Source organism: Sorex fumeus, unplaced genomic scaffold (genome assembly GCF_029834395.1).
Source record: "Sorex fumeus unplaced genomic scaffold, SorFum_2.1 ptg000063l, whole genome shotgun sequence".
In the NCBI taxonomy this organism is placed as follows: Eukaryota; Metazoa; Chordata; class Mammalia; order Eulipotyphla; family Soricidae; genus Sorex; species Sorex fumeus.
In genome coordinates this window covers 12,451,525-12,473,312 of record NW_026606120.1, presented here as the reverse complement: position 1 = coordinate 12,473,312, position 21,788 = coordinate 12,451,525, and the positions used below count along the sequence as shown (strand labels likewise).

Below are 21,788 nucleotides of genomic sequence, written 5' to 3'. Positions count from 1 at the left end.
CCTTGTCGATTTCCCTTCATGGGAGAGCTTTATCATTTTTTTCACATTGCTAATATCTTTTCAACTCACAGACCTTCCTTAATGTTTCTTCTGTCCATCAATGATGAACTCTCCCAGCTCTAATTAATCTGGGTCAATTTCATCTTCATTTTGAAGGACTCATTGGTCAGACTGTATTTCTACTGGATAGTCTTCATGCCTTTGAACACTGAATATGGTCATGTACTGCAGGATATTTTGGTTGACCACAGGCCACATATACGGTGGTGGTTTCTATAGATACCTTAGGTGGGTAGGTTAAACCGTTTTGGTTTACGTATACCTTGTGACATTTGCACGACGACAAAATTGTCCAACAGCACATTTCTTAGAATTATATTGCCACCCAGTGACACATGACTGTCATCCCACTTCCTCTAGCTTCTTAGAATTCTGCTGAGAAACTTGTTTACCTTGTGGGAGTTGACTTGTTTGTGGTGACTTTTCTCTTGCTATTTTCAGGATTCCCTCTTTGACTTTTTCAAGTTTTTGGTTTGTTTTTTCAGTGCCAGGGGTCAAACCCAGGGCCCCACATGCAAGGGAAGGGCTCTACCATCGAGCTACATCTCTGGTCCAGTAGTTTGTTTTTTAATTATACGGTATCTTGGGGGTGGGGTTTATTTAGGTTCATTCTATTTGTAGTCCATTAATTAAGCTTAGCATATTTGGATATTAATTCTCTTTAGATTAACCAAGTTTCTAGCCATCTTCAGGTTGGTTTGTTGCTTTTCCTTCTCTGGGCCTATCACAGTGTATAGATTGACTTACCATTTCCTATTCAATAGAACCCTTAGATTCTGTTATTCACTTAGTTTTTTTCTGATTACTTTGTATTTGACTTCAGTGATCAGAATTCTTGATTCTTTTTTCTGTTTCAAGACTGCTGCTTTACCCCTACAGTAACATTTTCTTTTCTTTTTGGTTCACACCTGGCTGTCTTCAGGGGTTTATTCCTGGCTCTTTGCTCAGGGAACCATATAATGCTGGGGATCAAACCCAAGTTGGCTTTGTGCAAGGTAAATGCCCTAAAAGCTGTACTATTGCCCCAAGTCCCCTATAGTAATATTTCAACTTTGAATAGTTCTTTTAAATTTTTTCAGTAAAATTAATTTTCTTTTGTTTTTTGGCCACATCTGGCTGTGCTTAGAGTTTTCTTTTAGACTGAACCTGGGTTGGCTGCATGCAAGGTCACCCACTGCACTATTGCTCTGGCCCTTTCTTTTTAAGCTCTTTTGTTGTCTCATTTTGTTCATGTACTGCTCTGATTTCATTTAGTTGGCTCCTGTGGACCACAGGTCCTCTTTAACACAATTTATTTGAATTGTCATGTCATTCATAGATCTTCATTTCCTTAGGATTTGTATTCTTAAAATTTCTGTTCCTGAGCTATGTTTGTCCTATCCTGTTCTCTGTGACTTTGCGCATTTAATAGAACATTTAATAGAACATTTGTGCTCTGTAACTTTGTGCATTTACTCTCCGACTCTTAAGAAGGGAGATCATCACCAATTCACCTACCTAGATACTGTAGAGACCTCTAAAATCCCTAGCTTAAGAGCAATTTCCCAGCCAGAGATATGCAGGCATCCAGAAATTGCTCCCTCTGGTGTCTGTCTGTGGTACTGCTGTTTTTCCTTTTTTGGGTCACACCTGGTGATAGTCAGAGGTTCTGCACTGAAGACTTACTCCTGGGGTGCTCAGGGGAAGATATGGGATGACTGGGGATCAAACCCAGGTCGCCCTTGTGCAAGGCAAGTGCCTTTCCGCTGTACTGTCCACTCCAGCCTCTCCTTTCCTTTAGGTTTCGGGGGTCACACCCTACAGTGCTGAGGGTTTATACCTGGCTCTGTGCTCAGGAATCACTTCTGACCACGCTCAGGTGGCCATACGCGGAGCCAGGAATCAAACCTGGGGCAGCTGTGTGCAAGGCAAATGCCCTCCCTGCTGTTCTATCGTTCTGGCAAGCATTGCTACTTTCCTGGTGTTCCTGCAGTAGGCTACTTTCTTCCTTTATTTGGTGGTCTTCAGGCACCCCAGGTATGCCGGTAACCGCTAGCATCCTGGACAGATGAGTCTCTTGGGCAGTCTTCTAGATAGTTGGAATCCACTTTTTTTTTTTTTTTTTTTGCTTTTTGAGTCATACCTGGCAATGCACAGGGGTTACTCCTGGCTCTACACTCAGGAGTTACCCCTGGCGGTGCTTAGGGGACCATATGGGATGCTGGGTATCGAACCTGTGCAAGGCAAACGCCCTACCCTCTGTGCTATTGCTCCAGTCCCTGGAATCCACTCTTGAGAAATCAGAAGTTGGGTGCCTTCTAATGGCATCCAGCCGACCTGACAGCGGCCGACTTGTTGCAGGTAGCTCAGCTCTCCCTTACTCTCAGCGACCCCCACTCCGAATACGCTGGTTTGGGCAGTGCTCTAAATCAGTCAAGAGAGGAATCAGTTAATCTCTGAAAATCCAGGATGTCAGATACCCTGTTGCACCGCACCCAGCTCACAATTCTCCAGCAGGGAACTGGCTGTTTTCTCCAAGTCATGCTGAACACTGGTTTGGGGCTGGGGCAACCATGAGGAAAATCAACTCTTCTCATGTTGCTGCACAGCTGTTCTCAACTTCAGGCTCGCTGGCTGACATTTCTTAACTGGATTCTGGAGTTCTCATAAGCCGATTTTGATTCATTATTGATATGTTGGTATTTCTTTGGGGAAATCCAAACTGAAATAAATACGGAAAAGCCTAAACTGGGTTCTGGAGTTCTTGTAAGGTATTTTGATTCATTATTGAAATGTTGGTATTTCTGTTGAGAAACCACAGGCATCTTGGGGCATCCGAGTCTGTCTCTATCTACCTTCTCCACCAAAAGCAGTGCCCTACCCGCTGCATTATCTCTCTGGCCCAAATACTAAAATTCTGTTAAGATGGGGAACTATTCTGGCTTACTATCGTGGGTCCATTATAATCAAAAAGATCTTTACAAATGGAAGAGAGAGAGAGAGCAATTTCAAGTGCTCCATGCTGGTTTTAAAGATCCAGGAAGCTGTCAGATGCCAAAGACTGGGAACCGTAGAAGCTAGAAAGAGGTAAGAAACTGCATTTCCCCAGGAGCACAAGCTTCTCGTCCAATGAGATCTGAATTTTTGTCTTCTAGTTTCCAGAACCTCAAGCTGCAGGTGTGTACTATTTAGTCACTAAGTTCATGTTAATTTGTTATAGCACAAATAGAAAACTAATATACATGTCTGGTTTAAAAACTACTAGTTTATTGTACAAAATTTACATTTATTGTACATGATGAAAATATGGCAAAAGAAACTGATTTTCCATTAATGAAATTTGGTTAATTCATTTTTTAAATTTTTCTGTGAAATTAAAACCTTAAAAAAAGTATTTTCTTCCTACTGCAGCCGCAGATAATATGATTTTTTTTTTTACCAGTACTGATGGGTACAAGCATTTTGGGACATTAGGTAAAAAACTGAAAATAGGTCAAAAAAGTGCAGGGGGAAGGCCACTGCCAAAGAGTAATCTCCAAGAACTAGGCATTTTCCATGGCACGGCAGATGTTGTGGGGTCATCTTTGCTCTGTGAAGTAAGAACAAATATACTTTAATCCTTGAATGTTAACATATTTTTCAAAATTAAGGTTGTTTTTTTTTTTGGTGCACACCCAGCAATACTCAGGGGTAACTTCTAGTTCTGCACTCAGGAAGCACTTCTGATGGTGCTTGGGGGACCATATGGGATGCTGGAGATTGAACCCAGGTAGGTCACATGCAAAGTGAGCACCCTACTCTCTGTATTACTGCTCCGAACCCATATACTTCTGAAATTTGTATGAAACCATAAAAATTCCTGAAAAGCTTAAACAACTCTGTGAAAATAGGTCGGCAGTATTACAGCTCCAGACTTTAAACTAGACTACAAAGCTATAAACAAAAGTGCACAGTGACAGATTCTCAGATCGATGGAATAGAACTGTGAGTCCAGAGCAGCGGTAAACCTTCAAATGTAAGGACAGTTAATTCACAGTAGAGGGGCTAGGTGTATGAAGCAGAGCAAGGAAAACCTCTTCCAACAAATGGTGTGGGGCAAACTGCTTAGTTACATGCAAAACAACCAAGCCTCCACCCTCCTCAAAAAAGAAAGAAAATTGGACTTTTCTGTAAAGGTTCATTCAAAATGGATTAAAGACCTAGATTATCAAACCTGTCTCTATAAAATCACTATCGCTATCCTCCTATTGTTCATCGATTTTCTCGAGCGGGCCCAGTAATGTCTCCACCATGAGACTTTGTTCTTACTGTGTTTGGCATATCAAATACGTCACGGGTAGCTTGCCAGGCTTTGCTGAGCAGGCGAAATACTCTCGGTAGCTTGGTTGGCTCTCCGAGAGGGGCGGAGGAATTGAACTCAGGATGGCCATCTTGGCTGCGTACAAGGCAAATGCCCTACCTGCTGTGCTATCGCTCCAGCCCATAAAATACAGAGAAAATCATAAGGAAATCTCTCCAAGGTTTTGACCTCAGTTATTTTCAATGATATGATACCATTGGCAAAGAAATCAAAACCAGAAATAAACAAATGCAATTGTATCAAATGAAAAAGCTTCTGTACTGTGAAAGAAACAAGGGCTCACATTAAAAAACACCTGGCTGATTGGGAGAAGCTATTTTCCAATCATACATCAGACAGAGAGCTAATGTTTAAGATAAGTGAGACACTCTCAAAACTCAACAAGTCAAACAACCCCATCAAAGAGACTGGGAGAGGTGAACAAATATATCTTCCAAGAAGACATAAAGAAGGCCAATACACATATGAAAAAATGTTCATCATTGATTAATAGGGACAAGAAAATCAAAACAACCTCAACGTACCACCTCAATGTCAGTGAAAATGGTCTAAATTAAAGTCTGGAAACACAGGGCTGGAGGTACAGAACAGTGGGTTGGGTGTTTGCCTTGTATGCAGCCGACCCAGATTTGATCCCCAGCATGGTCCCCCAAACATCACCAGGAGTAACTCCTGAGGATTTCCTGCTGTGACTCAAAAAAGCAAAAAAAAGACCCCAAACTAAAATAGACCCCAAAGTCTGGAAACAGTGCTGGAAGGGTTGTGGTAAAATAGGGCACTGTATTGGTACACTAAGCACTACCAGGAATAATCTTAAGCACAAAGCTAGGAATAGCCCCCAAGCAAAGCTGAATATGGGTCAACCCCAGTCCCTCAATATATATGTTTGTGTGTATAAACAGAAAAAGAATTATCAACCAAAGTAGCCATACAGAACAACAGTCCTAGGTGTAATGATCTTGTCCATAACTTTTAAAGTATCTTAACTAGAATATATACTCAATAGGGCTATAGAGATAGTATAGCGGGTAAGGCATTTGCCTCGCAAAAGCTAAACGGGGGTTGATCCTTGGCATGCAATATAATCCCCTGAACATTTCCTGGAGTAATTCCTGAGTGCAGAGCGAGGAGTAACCTTTGAGTATTGCCAGGTGTAACCCCCAAAGTAAAAACAAAAACAAAAACAAAAATACCCAAACACACACACACACACACACACACACACACACGGTCACAGTCCTCCTGTTGTTCATCGATTTGCTCAAGTGGGCCCAGTAATGTCTCCATTGTGACACTTGTTACTGTGTTTGGCATATTGAATACACCACGGGGAGCTTGCCAGGCTTTGCCGTGTGGGCGAGATACTCTCGGTAGCTTGCCGGGCTTTCCGAGAGGGGCGGAGGAATCGAACTCAGGGCGTGCAAGGCAAACACCCTACTGCTCTGCTATCGCTCCAGCCCATAAACACACACACACACACACACACACACACACACACACACACACACAATGATATGGCTTACATTGCAATACCTTTCTTATAAAACAACATTTTCTTATAAAACAACGAAAGATAAAAAAAAAAATCACTAAATTCCAAAGTGGACTTGTTCATTTCTGTAAGCTATTGTATTAACTCAACACAGTGAGTATAGTGAAGAACTTTAAGAATTTGTTTTTGGAGCTGGAACAATAGTACAGCAGGTAGGGCATCTGCCTTGTACTCAGCCTAACTGGGTTCGATTTCCAGCATCCCATATGGTCCCCTGGGCACCACCACGAGTAATTCCTGAGTGCCAAGCCAGGAGTATCCCCTGTGCATTGCCGGTATAACCCCAAAAAGGAAAAAAAAAGGATTTGTTTTTGAGGGGCCAGAGCAACAGTAAAGAGGGTAGGGTACTTGCCTTGCACCTGGTCAATCTGGGTTTGATTCCCAGTTTTCCACAGGGTCCCCCAAGCCCTCCAGGAGTGATTCCTGAGTACAGAGTCAGGAGTAACCCCTGAACATCACTAAAAAAGTTTTTGAAAAAATAGTCTTCATCACACAGCTATAGACAATAGTTAGTCCACTACACTCTAGTTTCAACAGCTCTACTAAGCAAAATTTTATACGAAGACATGCCTATAACATAAATCTGATTATATTTGTCTTATTTATATGGTATGTAAAATCCAAATTTAGGACTGGAGCAATAGCACAGCGGGTAGAGCGTTTGCCTTGCACGCAGCCAACCTGGGTTCAATCCCTGGCATCCCAAATGGTCCTCAAGCCAGGCAGGAGTAATTCCTAAGTGAAGAGCCAGCAATAACCCCTGATCATCACTGAGTGTGGCCCAAAAACAAACCAAAAAACCAAAAATCAAAAAACACCCACGCAAGTTTATGGATATATAACCAGAGAAATTAGATGCTTAAATTGTGGTTGAGGCTGGAGAGACAGCACAGAGGTTGAGGTGCCTGCCTTGCACGAGCTCAGTTTTCAATACCGTATCTGAGCCCAGAAACAACCCCAGGAGTGACCCAAGTCAGGAACAGTCCCTGCTGTGTGTAGCCCAATGTTCCCCCCATCTCCCCCAAAGGAAAACACTTACACATGGTTTGATTATGTGAAGCCACTCATTAAGATATTCAACAAGACCTAGAGCATCGGGGATGTTGTCTCCTTCTGAAACAAATTTTAGCAGGATCACCACTGGGATTTCTTTAGAACAGCTGCAAAGAAAAGTAATTGCATGACTGATACAACAGCAAAACTTATAAAGAAAACTCTAATACAAAATCAAGTCTGCCTTAATAGCTACCACGGTATACCAGGTTCTGAATAAGGATAGATGAATCTGATAACATACTTTTCTCCCCTTGTCCGACACTTTCCAGTTGTGGGGAAATGACAGGCACCACGTCATGCTCAACTCAGGACTAGGCAAATCTGTGCTTAACATCAAATCTTCATGAAGAAGCTCTAGTCTTAGCCTTAGGACATGAGGGATATTTCTTTACACCCTAAATCTATTCTGAAATATGATTTTCAGAAGCACCACAGCAAAGAAGATACCTTTTATAATCTAAAGCACAAAGGAAAGCAGTCAAGCAGAATATCTAGTTCAAAGGGGGAAAAGGGCTCCCACATCTTGCAGACACAAATGCCACTTTTGTAAGTGGTTACTATGTGCTAAGCTTTGAATGGATTTTTTTTCCTTTGGGAGGAAGTGAAGACAATTCCTATTTTCTAATCATTCTTTAATAAGAGAAAAAGAAAAAATGTTTTTATATTCTGCTTATAATTATCTTTTATTGCTGAAAACACTGTGGGCAAGTTTACAGTTACCACAAGTTATTGTTTGTCCTTACAGGGTTTCACACTACAGGGTGTGGCTTAGCATAGGGAGGGGAAACTCAGGAGCCCTCTTTAACCCTCGAACACTCCCTCACCTCCCTGATGTCCCACTCTCTACTGCTCTTTCCAGTGTGATGCCGCAGCCTTTCCCCACCTGATCTCTTGTCTCCTCCACGCAGCAAGACCCTGGTGCTCCGCCTGGTTTCCCACCTCCCCCTGTGTTGGAGCCACATCATTTTTCTAAGAAGAAAGCTGGAGCCAGGAGGGCAGAGAGATAGTACTTCAGGTAGGACACTTTGCCTTGCATGTGGCTGGCCCTGGTTCAACCCCCAGCATCACATATAGTCTACAGAGCCTGCCAGCAGTGATTCCTGAGCACAAAGCCAGGAGTAAGTAATGATCAGGTATGGAACAACAACAACAAAAAAAACCAAACTAGGTTTTCAGAGAAAACAAATGAAAGCTGGGATAGTAAGTATAGCCAGAGATTGATGAAACAAGTGTTAAGGGAAAAACAGTTATAATGCATCATTTCTGATAGTGAAACCTTTTGTTTCAGAAAGAATGCAGTAACATTATTACAAATAACAGGAAACCACTTAATTTTTTTTAAAGGGGGAGGGGAGTTGGGCTCCACAGTACACTCCACAGTACTCAGGGCTTATCCCTGGCTCTGTGCTTAGGGATCACTCCTGGTGGGGCTCAGGAGACCATATGCAGTGCCAGGGATGAACCTTGGTCAGATGCAGGCAAATGTCTCAACTGCTATACTATCTCTCTGACCCCAGGTTCAACTTTTGGATTAAAAATTAGGTTTGGGGCTGGAGCGACAGCACAGTGGGTAGGGCATTTGCCTTGCACGCGGCCGACCTGGGTTCGATACCCAGCATCCCATATGGTCCCCCAAGCACCGCCAAGAGTAATTCCTGAGTGCAGAGATAGGAATAACCCTGTGCATGACCCTCCCAAAAGGGGTAAAAATTAGGTTCAGTGTGATCTTGGACCCTGGGTGCTTTAGTGAAATGATTAAAAAGTACAGGGTTTGGCACCAGATACATGTTTCTTTCCCGGCTCTGCCACTTACCGTAGGTTTTTGGCAAGTCCTTGCTGTTATTTATTTTTCTATTTGTAACGTGATTTTATTTTTTATTTAAAAAATTATCCAGAAGAGAGATATTCAGATCATCTTTATTTCATTTTTTTCAAGGGCGGGGGTGGGAGAGTTGGTCTATATCTGACAATGCTCATGGGTTACTTCTGGCTCTGCACTCAGGAATTACTCCTGGCAGTATTTACGGGGGGGGAGGGAGAGCCATGTAAGATGCCAGGGATCAAACACAGGCCAGTCACGTACAAGGTTGTTGTACTATTGCTACCTATTGTACTATTGCTCCAGTCCCCTGTAATATGATTTTAGAAAGTACATACTGGGGCCTTCCTCTGCAAGGGTAAGTTTCTACTTCTGAAATATATAATAAGGAGGCAAGCATCAGTAGTTGGGCTAGCTTCTGCCCAATTCTGTAAGGCACTGCTGAAGACATCAGGCTGATAGCTGATGGCCTCTTCTCATGGGAGAGAAAAACAGTCAATCAGCGGGCTTAAAAAGTAGAAGGAATCTTCTCAACAGCTGCCCCGCATTTTCAAAACCACTGTCTTCTGAGAAGTGAGTAGGCACAATTCCCCATGAAAAGGAAGAGCCAGAGGGAGCAGGGCATACATCAAGACCTGGTTCTTCTTCCCAAACTTCATCTCCAGACAGTAAGAGATCAGGCAAAATCAGAGGACCTAAGTGCTCACAAATCTTATGGCAAATGGGACATGGACATATAAAGCAAAGATTTATAAAAAGAAAATAGATCTCTTTCTATTTCCCATCTTTTCTTTTGCTTGCATTCCAAATTTTATGATTCCCAAAACTGAATCAAGTGATTAAAGAGGATTAAAAGACAAATGCATAAAAAAAGTTAAAAATCTATGTTACTGGGCTCACCATGTATATAATTTGTGACAATACCAAAAAGGGTTGGTGGAGCAGTGTATTAAGTAGTTTTTGTAAGCAACTTAAATATCAACTGAAATTAGACTACATAATTTTAGGATGTTATATGTAATTGCCATAATAGCCACAAAGAAAACATCTACAGAATATATACAAAAGGACATTAAGAAAAGAATCAAAACTCATCACTATGTGGGTAGGTAGGGTGCTTGCCTTGCACATGGCTGACCTAGGTTTGATTCCTGAAACCACATATGGTCTTCTGAATCCTGCCAAGAGTAATCTCTGACTACAAAGCCAGGAGCAAAACCAGAAATATTCTGCTGGATGTAGTTCAAAAACAAAGCCAAGAAAGAAAATGAAACTTAATTATCTTTGCATTCATGAGGCCTGGGTTCAATCTTTGGTACTGCTGGGTACAATCCCCGGCAGAAAGTTGGAAGTAGCCCAGAACGTTGTCAGATGTGCCTCCCCCACAGTCCCCCAAGAAAAGAAAGATTAGTACTCTGTACATCTGACCACTATTTTTTAAAAAGTAAACATGAGGGGTGGGGAGGAGATGTAAGGAGGAGATGTGAGGGAAAAGAGATGGAGTTGGAGGGAAGAGAGGGTAGGGAGGAAGAGAGGAAGAGAGGGAGGGAGGGAGGGAGAGAGGTACTCAAGAGAGAATAGGGGCTTCTCCAGAGGGGAAGAAGCCGAGAATAGACATCTGAGGTTGCAATGCAGGCCAATCTCCAGGGTAGAGAAAGAGCTATTTTACCACAATTTAAAATAAAGAGTGACCACAGAAATCGTACAGAGTAAGTTTCAGGATCTCTAACATGCCACATGTTGTAATACATAGGAACCAAATTCTCCCTTAACTGTATCTGAATCTTTCCCTTGAATATAAAAATTCTAATATGGTACCAATTTATGAATATATTTCCAAAGTTCCAGTCATTCAACACACTATTCTTCACTTCTTTTTAAAATAAGATGGGGAGCAAATGAACAACACACTTACCTTTCATCATAGAGTGTCTTTGTAATGCCTCCTCCAGGGATACGGATACAAGACTCAGAATCATCTATCTCAGGGATACATGGGCTTCGTTCCATTTCTGTCCAGTTAAGGCTCTTTATTTGATTTTGGACATTTTTTTTTATGGAAGGTGTATACAGGTACCTGAAAGGAGTACTAGAAAAAACCATATAATTAACTTTCTAAAAGATTCATGGATAAAAACATTCACTGAAGTATCAGTTTTTAGCAAAGCTTATTATGTTTTCTATATTTTTACACTACAAAATAGATAATTTCTATTAAAGAATTACAAAATGTTGCTGAGTTTCTCTTTATACATTTAAGTGTGTAAAGAAAAAGGAAAACTTAAACTAAGGCTGTCACCAGGAGAAACCCACTTCCTGCTGCTACGTTCCCTTCAGGGGACGAGGCCTACTGTGGGATTCCTGGAAATGCAACATCTGTTGTGACATTCCAAGGAATTTCTTTAGTTTTGAAAGATAACACTTGGTGGTAGTCATCATGGTTTCTTAAGTATATAAATGATAATGCAGCTCAATAGTTTATATTCCGATCTCTTGAATATTTTCTCTTACATTTAGGTTGGTGGGTTACACCCAGTGGTTCCTAGGCTCTATGCTCAGGGATCACTCCTGGCAGGGATGGAGGGACCATATGGGATGCTGGGGATCACACCTGGGTTGGCTGTGAGCAAGGCAAGCACACTGTCTGCTGCACTATCTCTCCACTCCCTTTCTCTTACACTTAATAATTCAGTATGACATATCTGGGAGCTATACTTAAAGGCAATTGGATTTCCATAAGTACAAAAGTCAAACATATAGGAAGAGACAGAAATATCAATCTTTTAAAAAATGATCTCAGATGGAGGAGAGAGGAGAGAAATAAATGGTCCCTGGGTACAAAAAAAATCATCTTAGTAAATCTAGGGTACTTTTTTTCTTCTGGGGGCAGGGGCGGGGTGAGCCACACCTGTAGATGCTCAGGGGCTATTCCTAACTCTGTGTTGATTGATGAGTGAGCTCCGGGGATGTTAAGGGGACCATATGTAGTATTCGGGATTGTACTAGGGTCATGGCCAAAGCAGCCACACGGAAGGTAAATGCCTTACATCCTACACTATCTCTCTAGCCTTTTTTTTTTTTTTTTTGGGGGGGGGGGGTTCTGGGGCCATACCCAATGGTGCTCAGGGGTTATGCCCAGCATGGTGCTTGGAGGCTAATACTTGGGAGACCAGGTGGTGGCAGGGCTCTAGCCCGGTTTCTGGCAGGCAAAGCAGGTCTGCTCCAACCCACTGAGCTACTGCTCTGGTCCAGAATCCCCCTTTCTGCTAGTTCTCTCCATCACCTAAGCTCTGTGATACTGCCATGCATGATACCAAGCAATCAAAACATGGTTCTACAACCTTTATACCACCACCTTTATATCAAAGCTTGCCCTGTGTCCAAACTGGCACCATTCCTATATAGACTAAAAGAATCAGCCTATCTGTATCTACCTCTGTCTGGACTGGAGTGATAGTACAGTGGGTAGGGTGTTTCCCTTGCACACGGCCAACCCAGGTTCGATCCCCGGCATTCTATATGGTTCCCGAGAACCGCCAGGAGTAATTCTTGAGTGCAGAGGCAGGAGTAACCTGAGCAATGCCAGGTGTAACCCAAAAAGGAGGAAAAAAAACTCTATCTGTATAATACACACACACACACACACACACACATCTATATGCATATATATACCTCCATCTCTTAACTTTCTTAAATTTCTTTCCAAATTAAGGTAAGGATAGGATTATATATAATTTTAAAGTTTATTTTAACCTGTGAATAGAGAAACCATAATAACACTGTATAATTCATAAAGAAAGTAATTTTTAGAAGGCACATACCTGCCAAGCTGTAGGTCATTACAATGATATGAGTGACTGCTTGAAAGAACGACGACTTTGGCAAAGTCACTACTTTTCACCCAGGAAAGCAGTTTTTCACAAAATGACTTTGATTTAAACTGAGTAACAGAGAAAATCCAAAAGTTAGATCTTGGAGGATAAGATTAGTACTTTACACACTACATACTCGTGAAGGGGTTTGGGGCACCATATAGGGTGCAGGGGATCAACCCGGGGTGACCACATGCGAAGCAAGCATCCTACTCACTGGACTAGTTCTCTTGCCCCTCTTTTTCTCTAATTTTTTTAAATGGGACTTGGGCCACACCAACTGTGCTTAGAGTTTACTTCTGGCCCTGTGCTCAGGCGTCACCCATGCTCAGGGGAGGATATATGGTGCCAATAATTATACTACTTGTCCAACTCAAAAGACTAAATTTGTACTTCTAGTTTCTGAGTAATCATCATGAGAAATTTTATCGCCCTGATCAGCACATTAGAAAGTTTCCTAATGCTTCACCATTATTGATTTTAAGACATGACTCAGGAGGCCATGATGATGGTTCAATGCTGGGGGCTAAGGAGCTCCTGTAGTGCTCTGGGGTTCAGGTAGTAATGGGGATCAAACTCGGAGCCTTGCAAATGCACAGTATATACTCTAGTTCTCTGAGTTATCTCCCCAGCCCCTAAGCTTTGGGTATGATATTGTTAACTAAAATAAAGAATTGATTCTAATATAAATATTGAAATAATCAGAGCATCACTCACAACAGCATTGCACTCGGAAAATGATTAAATGTCCCACCAACACTATAATCAGCAAATAATGAAACAACAGAATCGCAGAGAGCTACGACTGAATGTTACTTGCAATAACATGGAGGAGGAACTTCACAAATAGGGTGTTGGGAAAAAGAAGTCAAACATAAGAAAGTACATGCCATACAACGCTTCTTACATAGTTATATAATAACTAGAATGGGGGAAGGGGGAAGGGCCTCAATGTTGATAAATTTCTTATCTCCTATATACAGGTCCCTTAACCCACTCAGTAAGTATATAATGAAAATTTCTCTAGACAGAGGCACTATTCTAGAGGATGGCGGAAATAAGAGTGGTGTAAGAATTTTGAGTCAATTCTCTCAGTAAGCTTCGTTTCTATTTGAGGTAAGATAACTAACAAAGAATGGCATGCTGGTGGTGATGAGTTGTGACGGAAACTGGGTTTAGGATGAGTCAGAAACAGTGGGGGCCAGAGACAGTGCAGTTGGGAAGGCTCTTGCCTTGCACACAGGTCAACTCCAGAGCCAGTCTCTTGAGCAATATCAGGAGATCAACAGCTGTGGCACCTCCTGAAACTCCCCAAAAAGGACAGAAACAGTGGTCAGGGAAGACTTTTCTGATGAGGTAACATTTAGGCAAATAATAACAGAAGCCATTTACTAGGGAAAAAAATTTTAAGCAAACAAGTTAGTATATGGCTTAAGAAAGAAGGGAGCTTTGCCTATTTGAACAGTGTGAGGACAGTGACAGAAAGGGAGCAAGAGAAAGAAGCAATGGGCAGAGAAAAGGCTGGAGATCAGGTTTGGCTGAAAAACTGTCAGGGGAACTAGAATGGGGAAAGGGGGAAGGGCCGCAATGGGAGAAATACTCTCTATGGCATTTGCTTGCCAGGTGTGGCTTCTGAGAACTTGAAAGGTGACTACTGTGAGAAAGAAATGCAATTTTAAATAATTACCTTTAATCAAAATTTAAATGACTCCAGATATACGGCTAGAGGGTATCAGGAGGGACAGAGCAGATGCCACGCCTCACAAGCCACAGGAAGGCGTGAATTCACTGAGATGGGAAGCCACTGGCAGTTGGCTTAAATTTGTTCCTTAAATTTGGGGCCACATCCATTGTGTAGCTCAGGGGCTACTCTTGGTTCAGTGACCGAGAGCTGCTCCTAGAGATTCAGGGGGTCCGTGCAGTCCCACGGATGGAACCCAGTCACCTGCAGGCAAGCGTGCACTCCAGCCTGCCGAGCTCTCCCTCCAATGCCCCACTGGAGGGTTTGAGCAGAGGAAAGATAGATTCTTATTGAAGCTTACAGGATCACTGGTTGTGGTTTGCAAACAGACTATTACTGTTCGTGGGGAGACAGTGGAGCTGTGAGATGACATCGATTTGAACCTGAATGGTAGCAGTGGAGGGAGGAAGAAGCGGAATTCAAAACACATTTTGTTACATAATTTTCATGTAGATGCCAGTGGCTGAAATAAAATGGAATAAACCTACAATATCCCTATACTTAAGTATCTTCACAAAAGCTACCTGAACTGGGACTATATAAAACCTATTACGATGTCCTAATTCCTCTGATAGGATCATGAAATAATGGCAATACCTTTGAAAATCTGAGAACTTTTTTCCTCCACGAAAAAGACCTTTTTTAACTGCACATTCAATATAAAGAACAGAAATTATTTGGATTAATCAGCATCAGTATTTTTCATTATTTTGCTCTAATACTCAAAAAGGCAAATGTAACATACCAACCTTAATAAAAATGGATCTTAACTGAAGGGCCACTAGCTTCTTTGAAGGTAACAAATATACTACAAAGAAAAAAAAATGAAATCAACAGTAAAATGAAAAGTTATACAAGTGAAATTATTCACATGAAATTAAAATAGAATTATAAGAAAATTTGCATTTAGATATTTTCAGTACAAATGTAGAATATGTACACGATGTTATTTAATAGAAAACATTTTGGGGCTCCCTTTACCCAACGGTGCTCAGGGGTTATTCCTGGCTCTGTGATTCCAGGAATCACTTCTGGCAGTGCTTGGGGTACCATAGAGAATACCAGAGATAGAACCCAGGTTGGCCACATGCAAGGCAATGCCCTACCCACTGTACTACTGCTTTTGTTACAACAGAAAACACTTTAAAATGCACACCTGCACTGTTCTATGGAAGATACATTTTTGAAAAACAAACTGTCACAAACAAACACTGTCCTCCTGTTGTTCATCGATTTTCTTGAGCGAAACCAGTAACCTCTCCATTTTTTGAGACTTGTTGTTACTGTGTTTGGCATATTGAATACGTCATGGTAGCTTGCTGGCTTTGCCGTGTAGATGAGATACTCTCTCTCGGTAGCTTGCCGGGCTCTCCGAGAGGGGCGGAGGAATCAAACCCGGCTCGGCCGGGCTGGCTGCGAGCAAGGCAAATGCCCTACTGCTGTGCTATCACTTTTGAAAATTTAACAAAAAATATTGAAATTAAAAAATATTTTTATTCTGACTTGATTATAAAACCAGAGACATATTCTCCCTAAAAAGTTCTGTTATTACAACAAATAGGTCATTAACAATATTTTTTGAGGCCAAGAGATAGCTCAAAGGACTGGAGTGAACGCGTTGCGTGGAGGAGCCCCAGGTTTTAGTCCCAAGTACCACCAGGTGTGGCCCCTACCATAGCAGGCCAATCAGCAGCCCCACCTCCAAAAAAGGAATGTTTTCATTTCTGACATTCTGTCCTTGTCTAAGGAATAGCATTCATTGGGATTGATAAAAAAATAAATAAATAAAATGTGCAAGAATTGTAGCAATATCCTAAACACATGTGTAAATGGTTGTATTTGTGTTCTCCAGGCGTTTTTGGAAGACCTGAAATAACATGCAAAGTCAGGACTGGAAAGATAGTTCGGTGAACAGGGCACCTTCTTGCACATGGTGAACCAGGGTATCCGGATCCCTGGTACCCAACATGGTTCCCTAAGCCCCACAGGAGTGATCTCTGGGCACAGAGCCAGAAGTCAACCCTGAGCACTGCCAGACGTGTCCCAAAAACAAACAAAACAATAAGTTAATTTTAAATTCTCTTGCATTTTTGGCTTTACTCAAAAGCCAAAAAATCAAATCCAGGTTTTAAGGCTGGGAATCTCAAATTCTACCTAAAGTTCCAAGTACAATCTCACCTCTTATAGGAGTGGTCATTTCCCAAAAAGGCAAAGATCTAAAGCTAGAATATAAAAGAACAGAATAGGCCCATGTGACTGGGTCAGAACTCGTGCCTAAAGCTGACACTAGGTAAATGTTTGCTACTGAGGAATACTGCACTCTAATTTCACTCTAATCTAATTTAGGGGAGGTTGGATCACACCTAGCACTACTCAGTAGCTATCCCTAGCTCTATGTAAGGAGTGACCCCTTACAACAGTGGTGCTGAGGGGACAAGATGTGGTACTGGGGGGTCAAATCAAGTCAGCTGCCAGGCCACATGCAAGGCAAGCACCTTACTCACTGTACTTTCTCTCCAGCCTCCTAGTATTCAATATGCCAAAAATAGTAACAAGTCTCTACAATGGACACGTTACTGGTGCCCACTCGAGCAAATTGATGAACAACGGGAGGATAGTGCTACAGTGCTACTTTTCATTTCTAATTTTATTTTATTATTTTTTTAATATTTTATTTATTGCTCTTTGGGTCACACCTGGTGATACTCTGGGGTTACTACTGGCTCTGCACTCAGGAATCACTCCTGGCAGTGCTCGGGGGACCATATGGGATGCTGGGAATCGAACCCGGGTTGGCTGCATGCAAGGCAAATGCCCTACCTGCTGAACTATCGCTCCAGCCCCTCATTTCTAATTTTAAACCACTCTACTGTCCCGTATATAAAATGGGTTGAAGGCTTACATACCTTCAGTATTTATACTGAGTTCTGTTGAATTTTCTTCTGCAGTGGCATATGGGTTATTTCCAACCATCGGAACTAGACAATCAGTATAGAAGTAACCAATCTTACACATGTCCAGCGTAGAAATGATCAGATCTATTGCAAGCTGGCCAACATTCCCAACGGATACTGCTGGCTGAAATCATTAAAACAACATATATTTTCAGTAACTTATTATCATTAGCAGCACTTTAAAAACAAAAAACAGAGCCAGAAGAAAAATAATCACAGCCAAGTACTCAATGCTTAAGGCATCATAGGTAGAGGATACCTCATTCATTGGCTGTAACTAAGATGTATGTGGGGCCTCCTCCACCTTGACTGACTTAACTCTTATTGAACGCGTAGACTATGTCAATCATTGCTATAGGTACTAGGAAAAAAGATCGACAGAAGTTTCTGCCCTCATGGAGCTTTCTCTCTAGAGAAGTATTTTACCTGTTTATTTTGTTTTTAAAGTAAAATATACACTGGTAAGTGCTATGAGGGGGCAGGAGGGAGGGGGAAGGAGACAAGGAGAGAGAGAATCAGAGAGGAGGGAGGTGCTTGGTTTCAATTCTATATAAGACTATCAAGGAAAGCCCCACTTCTGCTGACAGCAACTATAGCCCTGAAAGTGGTAAGGGAGCGAGTCACTCACAGATGGGGAAAAAATGTTCAGGCAATGGGAAAAAGCTTCTGTAATGTCTCTGTGGTAGGGGCAAACATGGCTACTGAGTCTTCTTTCCACCTGCTAGTACCCAACAGTCAGGGATTCCCGAAACACTGACCCCACACAAATACTACTATTGCTATGACTTCAATTGCCAAACTGCTACATCTCTACTTATCTGAAAGAGTCTAGGTCCATCACTTATCTGAATGCCAGAATCTAAGAATGGAACTTAACTTTTGTCCCAACTTGCTGCTATATTTTACATTTTAGGAAAGAGCAATTATCCACCCATTTAGACCAGGAAACTCCCCTCTGCCTAATACCACTTTAAAAATAATTTTTTTAAAATTGAATCACAGTAAGATATCGTTAAAAAGCTGTTCATGAGTTTCAGTCATACAATGTTCCAACACCCGTCTCTTCACCAATGTTCCCAGTTTACCTTCTGCCCCTGCAGACTGCCTTTATGGCAGGCACGTTTCTTCTCTCTTATTTTGCATTTAGGCAGTGGAGTTTGCAATACTGTAACTCAAAGGGTATCACGCTTATTACTTTGCTTCCTTTCAGCAATCAGTTTATGTCCAGTGTGATTATTTCCAACTATCATTGTCACAGGAACACACAATCAATTTTCATTGATTCTATTTCCGAAGTATCTCTTTAATATAGCTCCTTCCTTACATTCTTTCAGCAATTACAATTTTTTTTGCCTTCATATATCCCTTTGAGTGGTCTTTGCTATCTCATTGCTGTCATCCCTATTATCTCCTGTGATTCTCTTTCAGTCTCAAAATTTTGCTCCTTTGGTTGGATCTTTCCTGTGATCCATCCTTCTCTAACCATTGAATTCTTTTCATCAACATTTACACATCTATAAATTTATTACCACTGAGAATCTACACGTTGCAAAGTCCAAGCATACACTCATTTTACACAACTTCTCCATCACTTTTGACAAATGGTTAAAGCCTCCCGGAAACATCATTTCCTCTGAATTGAAATATTGGACACTTAATGCATACAAGAATGACTATTCTGTTTCTGAAAACCTAAAGCCACTCCAAACAGAACATTCTCCAAAGATGCCTTCTTGTTACACAGGGCCTTCTATTCTAGGCATAATTCCCAACTCTTAACCATCCAGGTCTCTCGCATGCCTTCATGTCTCTGGTTTAAACATTTTTCCCCCTCAAAGTCTTACTTCCCCCCTCATCTTTTAAACATTCCCTTTTGTGATTATTTTTCAGGAAAATGCATTGAAAACTGTATGAAAGTTTCTTTCTCAGCACACCATTACACATTCATTTTTAGCATTGATATTTGTGTGCATCACTGAAATGTAAATTTCCAAGAAGTGAATCTTCTATTGCCAAGAAGTGAATCAGCTTATTGCCATCTTTTTGTGTGTGCTTTTGGCAGTAGTGCTGGGAGCTGAACCCAGGGTCTCACTGTTTTTTAAAAAAAAAAAATACAGGGGCTGGAGAGAGCATAGTAGGGAGGGCATTTGTCTTGCACACAGCCAATCTAGGTTTGATTCCTGGCACCCCATATGGTTCTCAGAGCCCACTAGGAGTGATTCCTAAACACAGAGCCAGAAGTCCTGAGCACTGTCAGGTGTGGCCCCAAACAAACCCTAAATACCCCCCTCCCCATACTGTATGACTTAGTGGTTGAGGCCAGTTGTCCCTACTCTGGGCAAAGAACAGAGACCTTACATAACATTATATTAGTTTTAGGTGTCCAAAGAAAATAATTTGGTATCTGTACACACTCTCCCAGGCTGCAGCAATAGCACAGAGGGTAGGGTGTTTGCCTTGCACGCAGATGACTGGGGTTCGATTTCTCTGCCCCTGTCGGAGAGCCCAGCAAGCTACCAAGAGTATCCCGCCCGCATGGCAGAACCTGGCATGCTCCCCGTGGCACATTCGATATACCAAAAACACTAACAAGTCTCACAATGGAAACGTTACTGGTGCCCATTACAGCAAATCAATGAACAATGGGAGGACATACAGTGCTATATATACTACCATACTGGAACTGATGCCACTATAACTTACAATTAACATCTCCATCACTATGGTTACATTTTTACATTTTAGGGGTAGGGGAAGTAAAAAGAGCTTTTACAATCCACTCTCCTAGCATCTTACAAATGTGCAATAAAGTACCATAGACTGTGGGACATGTCATACAGTATTTACACTAACTGGAAGTTTGTCCCTTCCACTCCCTTCAATTTTGACACCTAGCCTTTCATCCCTACCTTCTAGCAATTCCTAGCAAACCTATGTTCTGAATTCGGGAGTAGAATTGGTGTGGAGTGGGGGTTTCTTCATTTATTCTAAGGTTCCACATATATTTCTCTAAATAGTTCTTGGGATCCAACACCTCGCAACAAATCCTACAGCATTTTTTCTCCTCTTTCAACCTTTCACTCCCCCCCCCCCCAAAAAAAAAGAAGTGGGTTTTTTTTTTCAGCATTTGTTGCCCCAATGGACTGAGATTTCCAAGTAGTCTGAAAGTCCTGAAGACAAATTAAGCCTACTTTCACATAACCGCATATTTACTGAAACAAGGAATGCAGATGGGCGATGACACAAGTGAAAACCACGTGTCAACTCCGGTTCATAGTTTTTCTTTAAAAATGTTTTAAATGTTTTTATTTTTTGCTTTTTGGGTCACACCCGGCGATGCACAGGGGGTTACTCCTGGTTCTGCACTCCGGAGTTACTCCTGGCGGTACTCAGGGGACCATACGGGATGCTGGGACTCGAACCCGGGTCAGCTGTGTGCAAGGCACACGCCCTACTCGCTGTACTATCACCCCAACCCTCTCATAGTTTTTCTCTAAAAACCCGACTTGTAACATTTGGGTTAAAAGCAATGAGTGATGCTAAAACGAAGTGAAAATTAAAAAAAAAAACACTTTTGGGGGGAGGGGGGAGTGAAAAATTACGAATCAAGATCCGCCCGGTCCATGTACATAACGTATGTGTTAATATCTCCAAACTCGCGCCGCTTTCAGTGACAACTAAGGGGTCGGGGAACCCCACCCCCCCAGCCCCACTCCGCGCCCCCCAGCGTGGGGTCGAGCGCACCACGGCGCCCGGGACAAGGAGCAGCCCTGACCCTTGGCTAGAAGCGCGCGAAAGGCGGGACTCACCATCAGGAGCGTGAACCCCGAGAGATCGGGGGCCGAGTCTCCGCAGGGGACAAACATGACTAAGGACAGGTGGGACCCGGGGGGTCTGAGGGTCGGCGGGGAGGAAGGAGCTAGAGCCACAGGAGGAAACCGCGAGCCAGCCCCGAGCCCGAATCCCAGGACCCACGGGCGACGCGGGCGGGGCGGGGCCGGGGCGGGCAGGGTCCTTCGTTGTCCCTCGGCGCGGGGGTCCTCGGAGTCCGTCCAGCTATCTGCCGGTCGGGAGGGCGCGAGTGGCCAGGGGCCGGGAGGCTGGTGGGGGGCGCAGTGGCAGTCCATCTGGAGACCCTGGCGCGGCGAGGAGACGGGGCGAGCCCGGGGGGGTGGGGAGGAAAGGCGGCGGGGACCCCGCGTGGGGAAGGTGGGCGGCGTGGCCGTCGGCGGCAATCAGGCAGAGCGAGGGGCAGCTCCGCCGCCGCCGCGCCGGCCGCCGCCGTTTGAAAGCAGCAGTTGAGCGCCTGGGCGGCCGCCGGTGCCTCGGCTCGCCTGGGGCTTCCGCGCTGACTTGCGGGGGGGGGGCGGCGGTCTGACGCGGCGTCGCGCCCCC

General features: G+C 42.9%; 1 protein-coding gene across 1 annotated transcript; it reads right to left on the bottom strand.

The window, feature by feature from the left end:
- Positions 1–3,284: 3,284 nt before the first annotated feature.
- PSMG2 (proteasome assembly chaperone 2) lies at positions 3,285–21,346 on the bottom strand. The gene is made up of 7 exons (XM_056127601.1): positions 21,203–21,346; positions 17,346–17,517; positions 15,189–15,247; positions 12,648–12,766; positions 10,742–10,915; positions 6,991–7,111; positions 3,285–3,628 (listed from the first exon to the last, which is right to left on the bottom strand). The coding sequence occupies exons 1-7, from the start codon at positions 21,257–21,259 to the stop codon at positions 3,533–3,535; spliced, it is 798 nt and encodes a 265-aa protein (XP_055983576.1). The 5' UTR covers positions 21,260–21,346; the 3' UTR covers positions 3,285–3,532.
- Between the last annotated feature and the right edge of the window lie 442 nt (positions 21,347–21,788).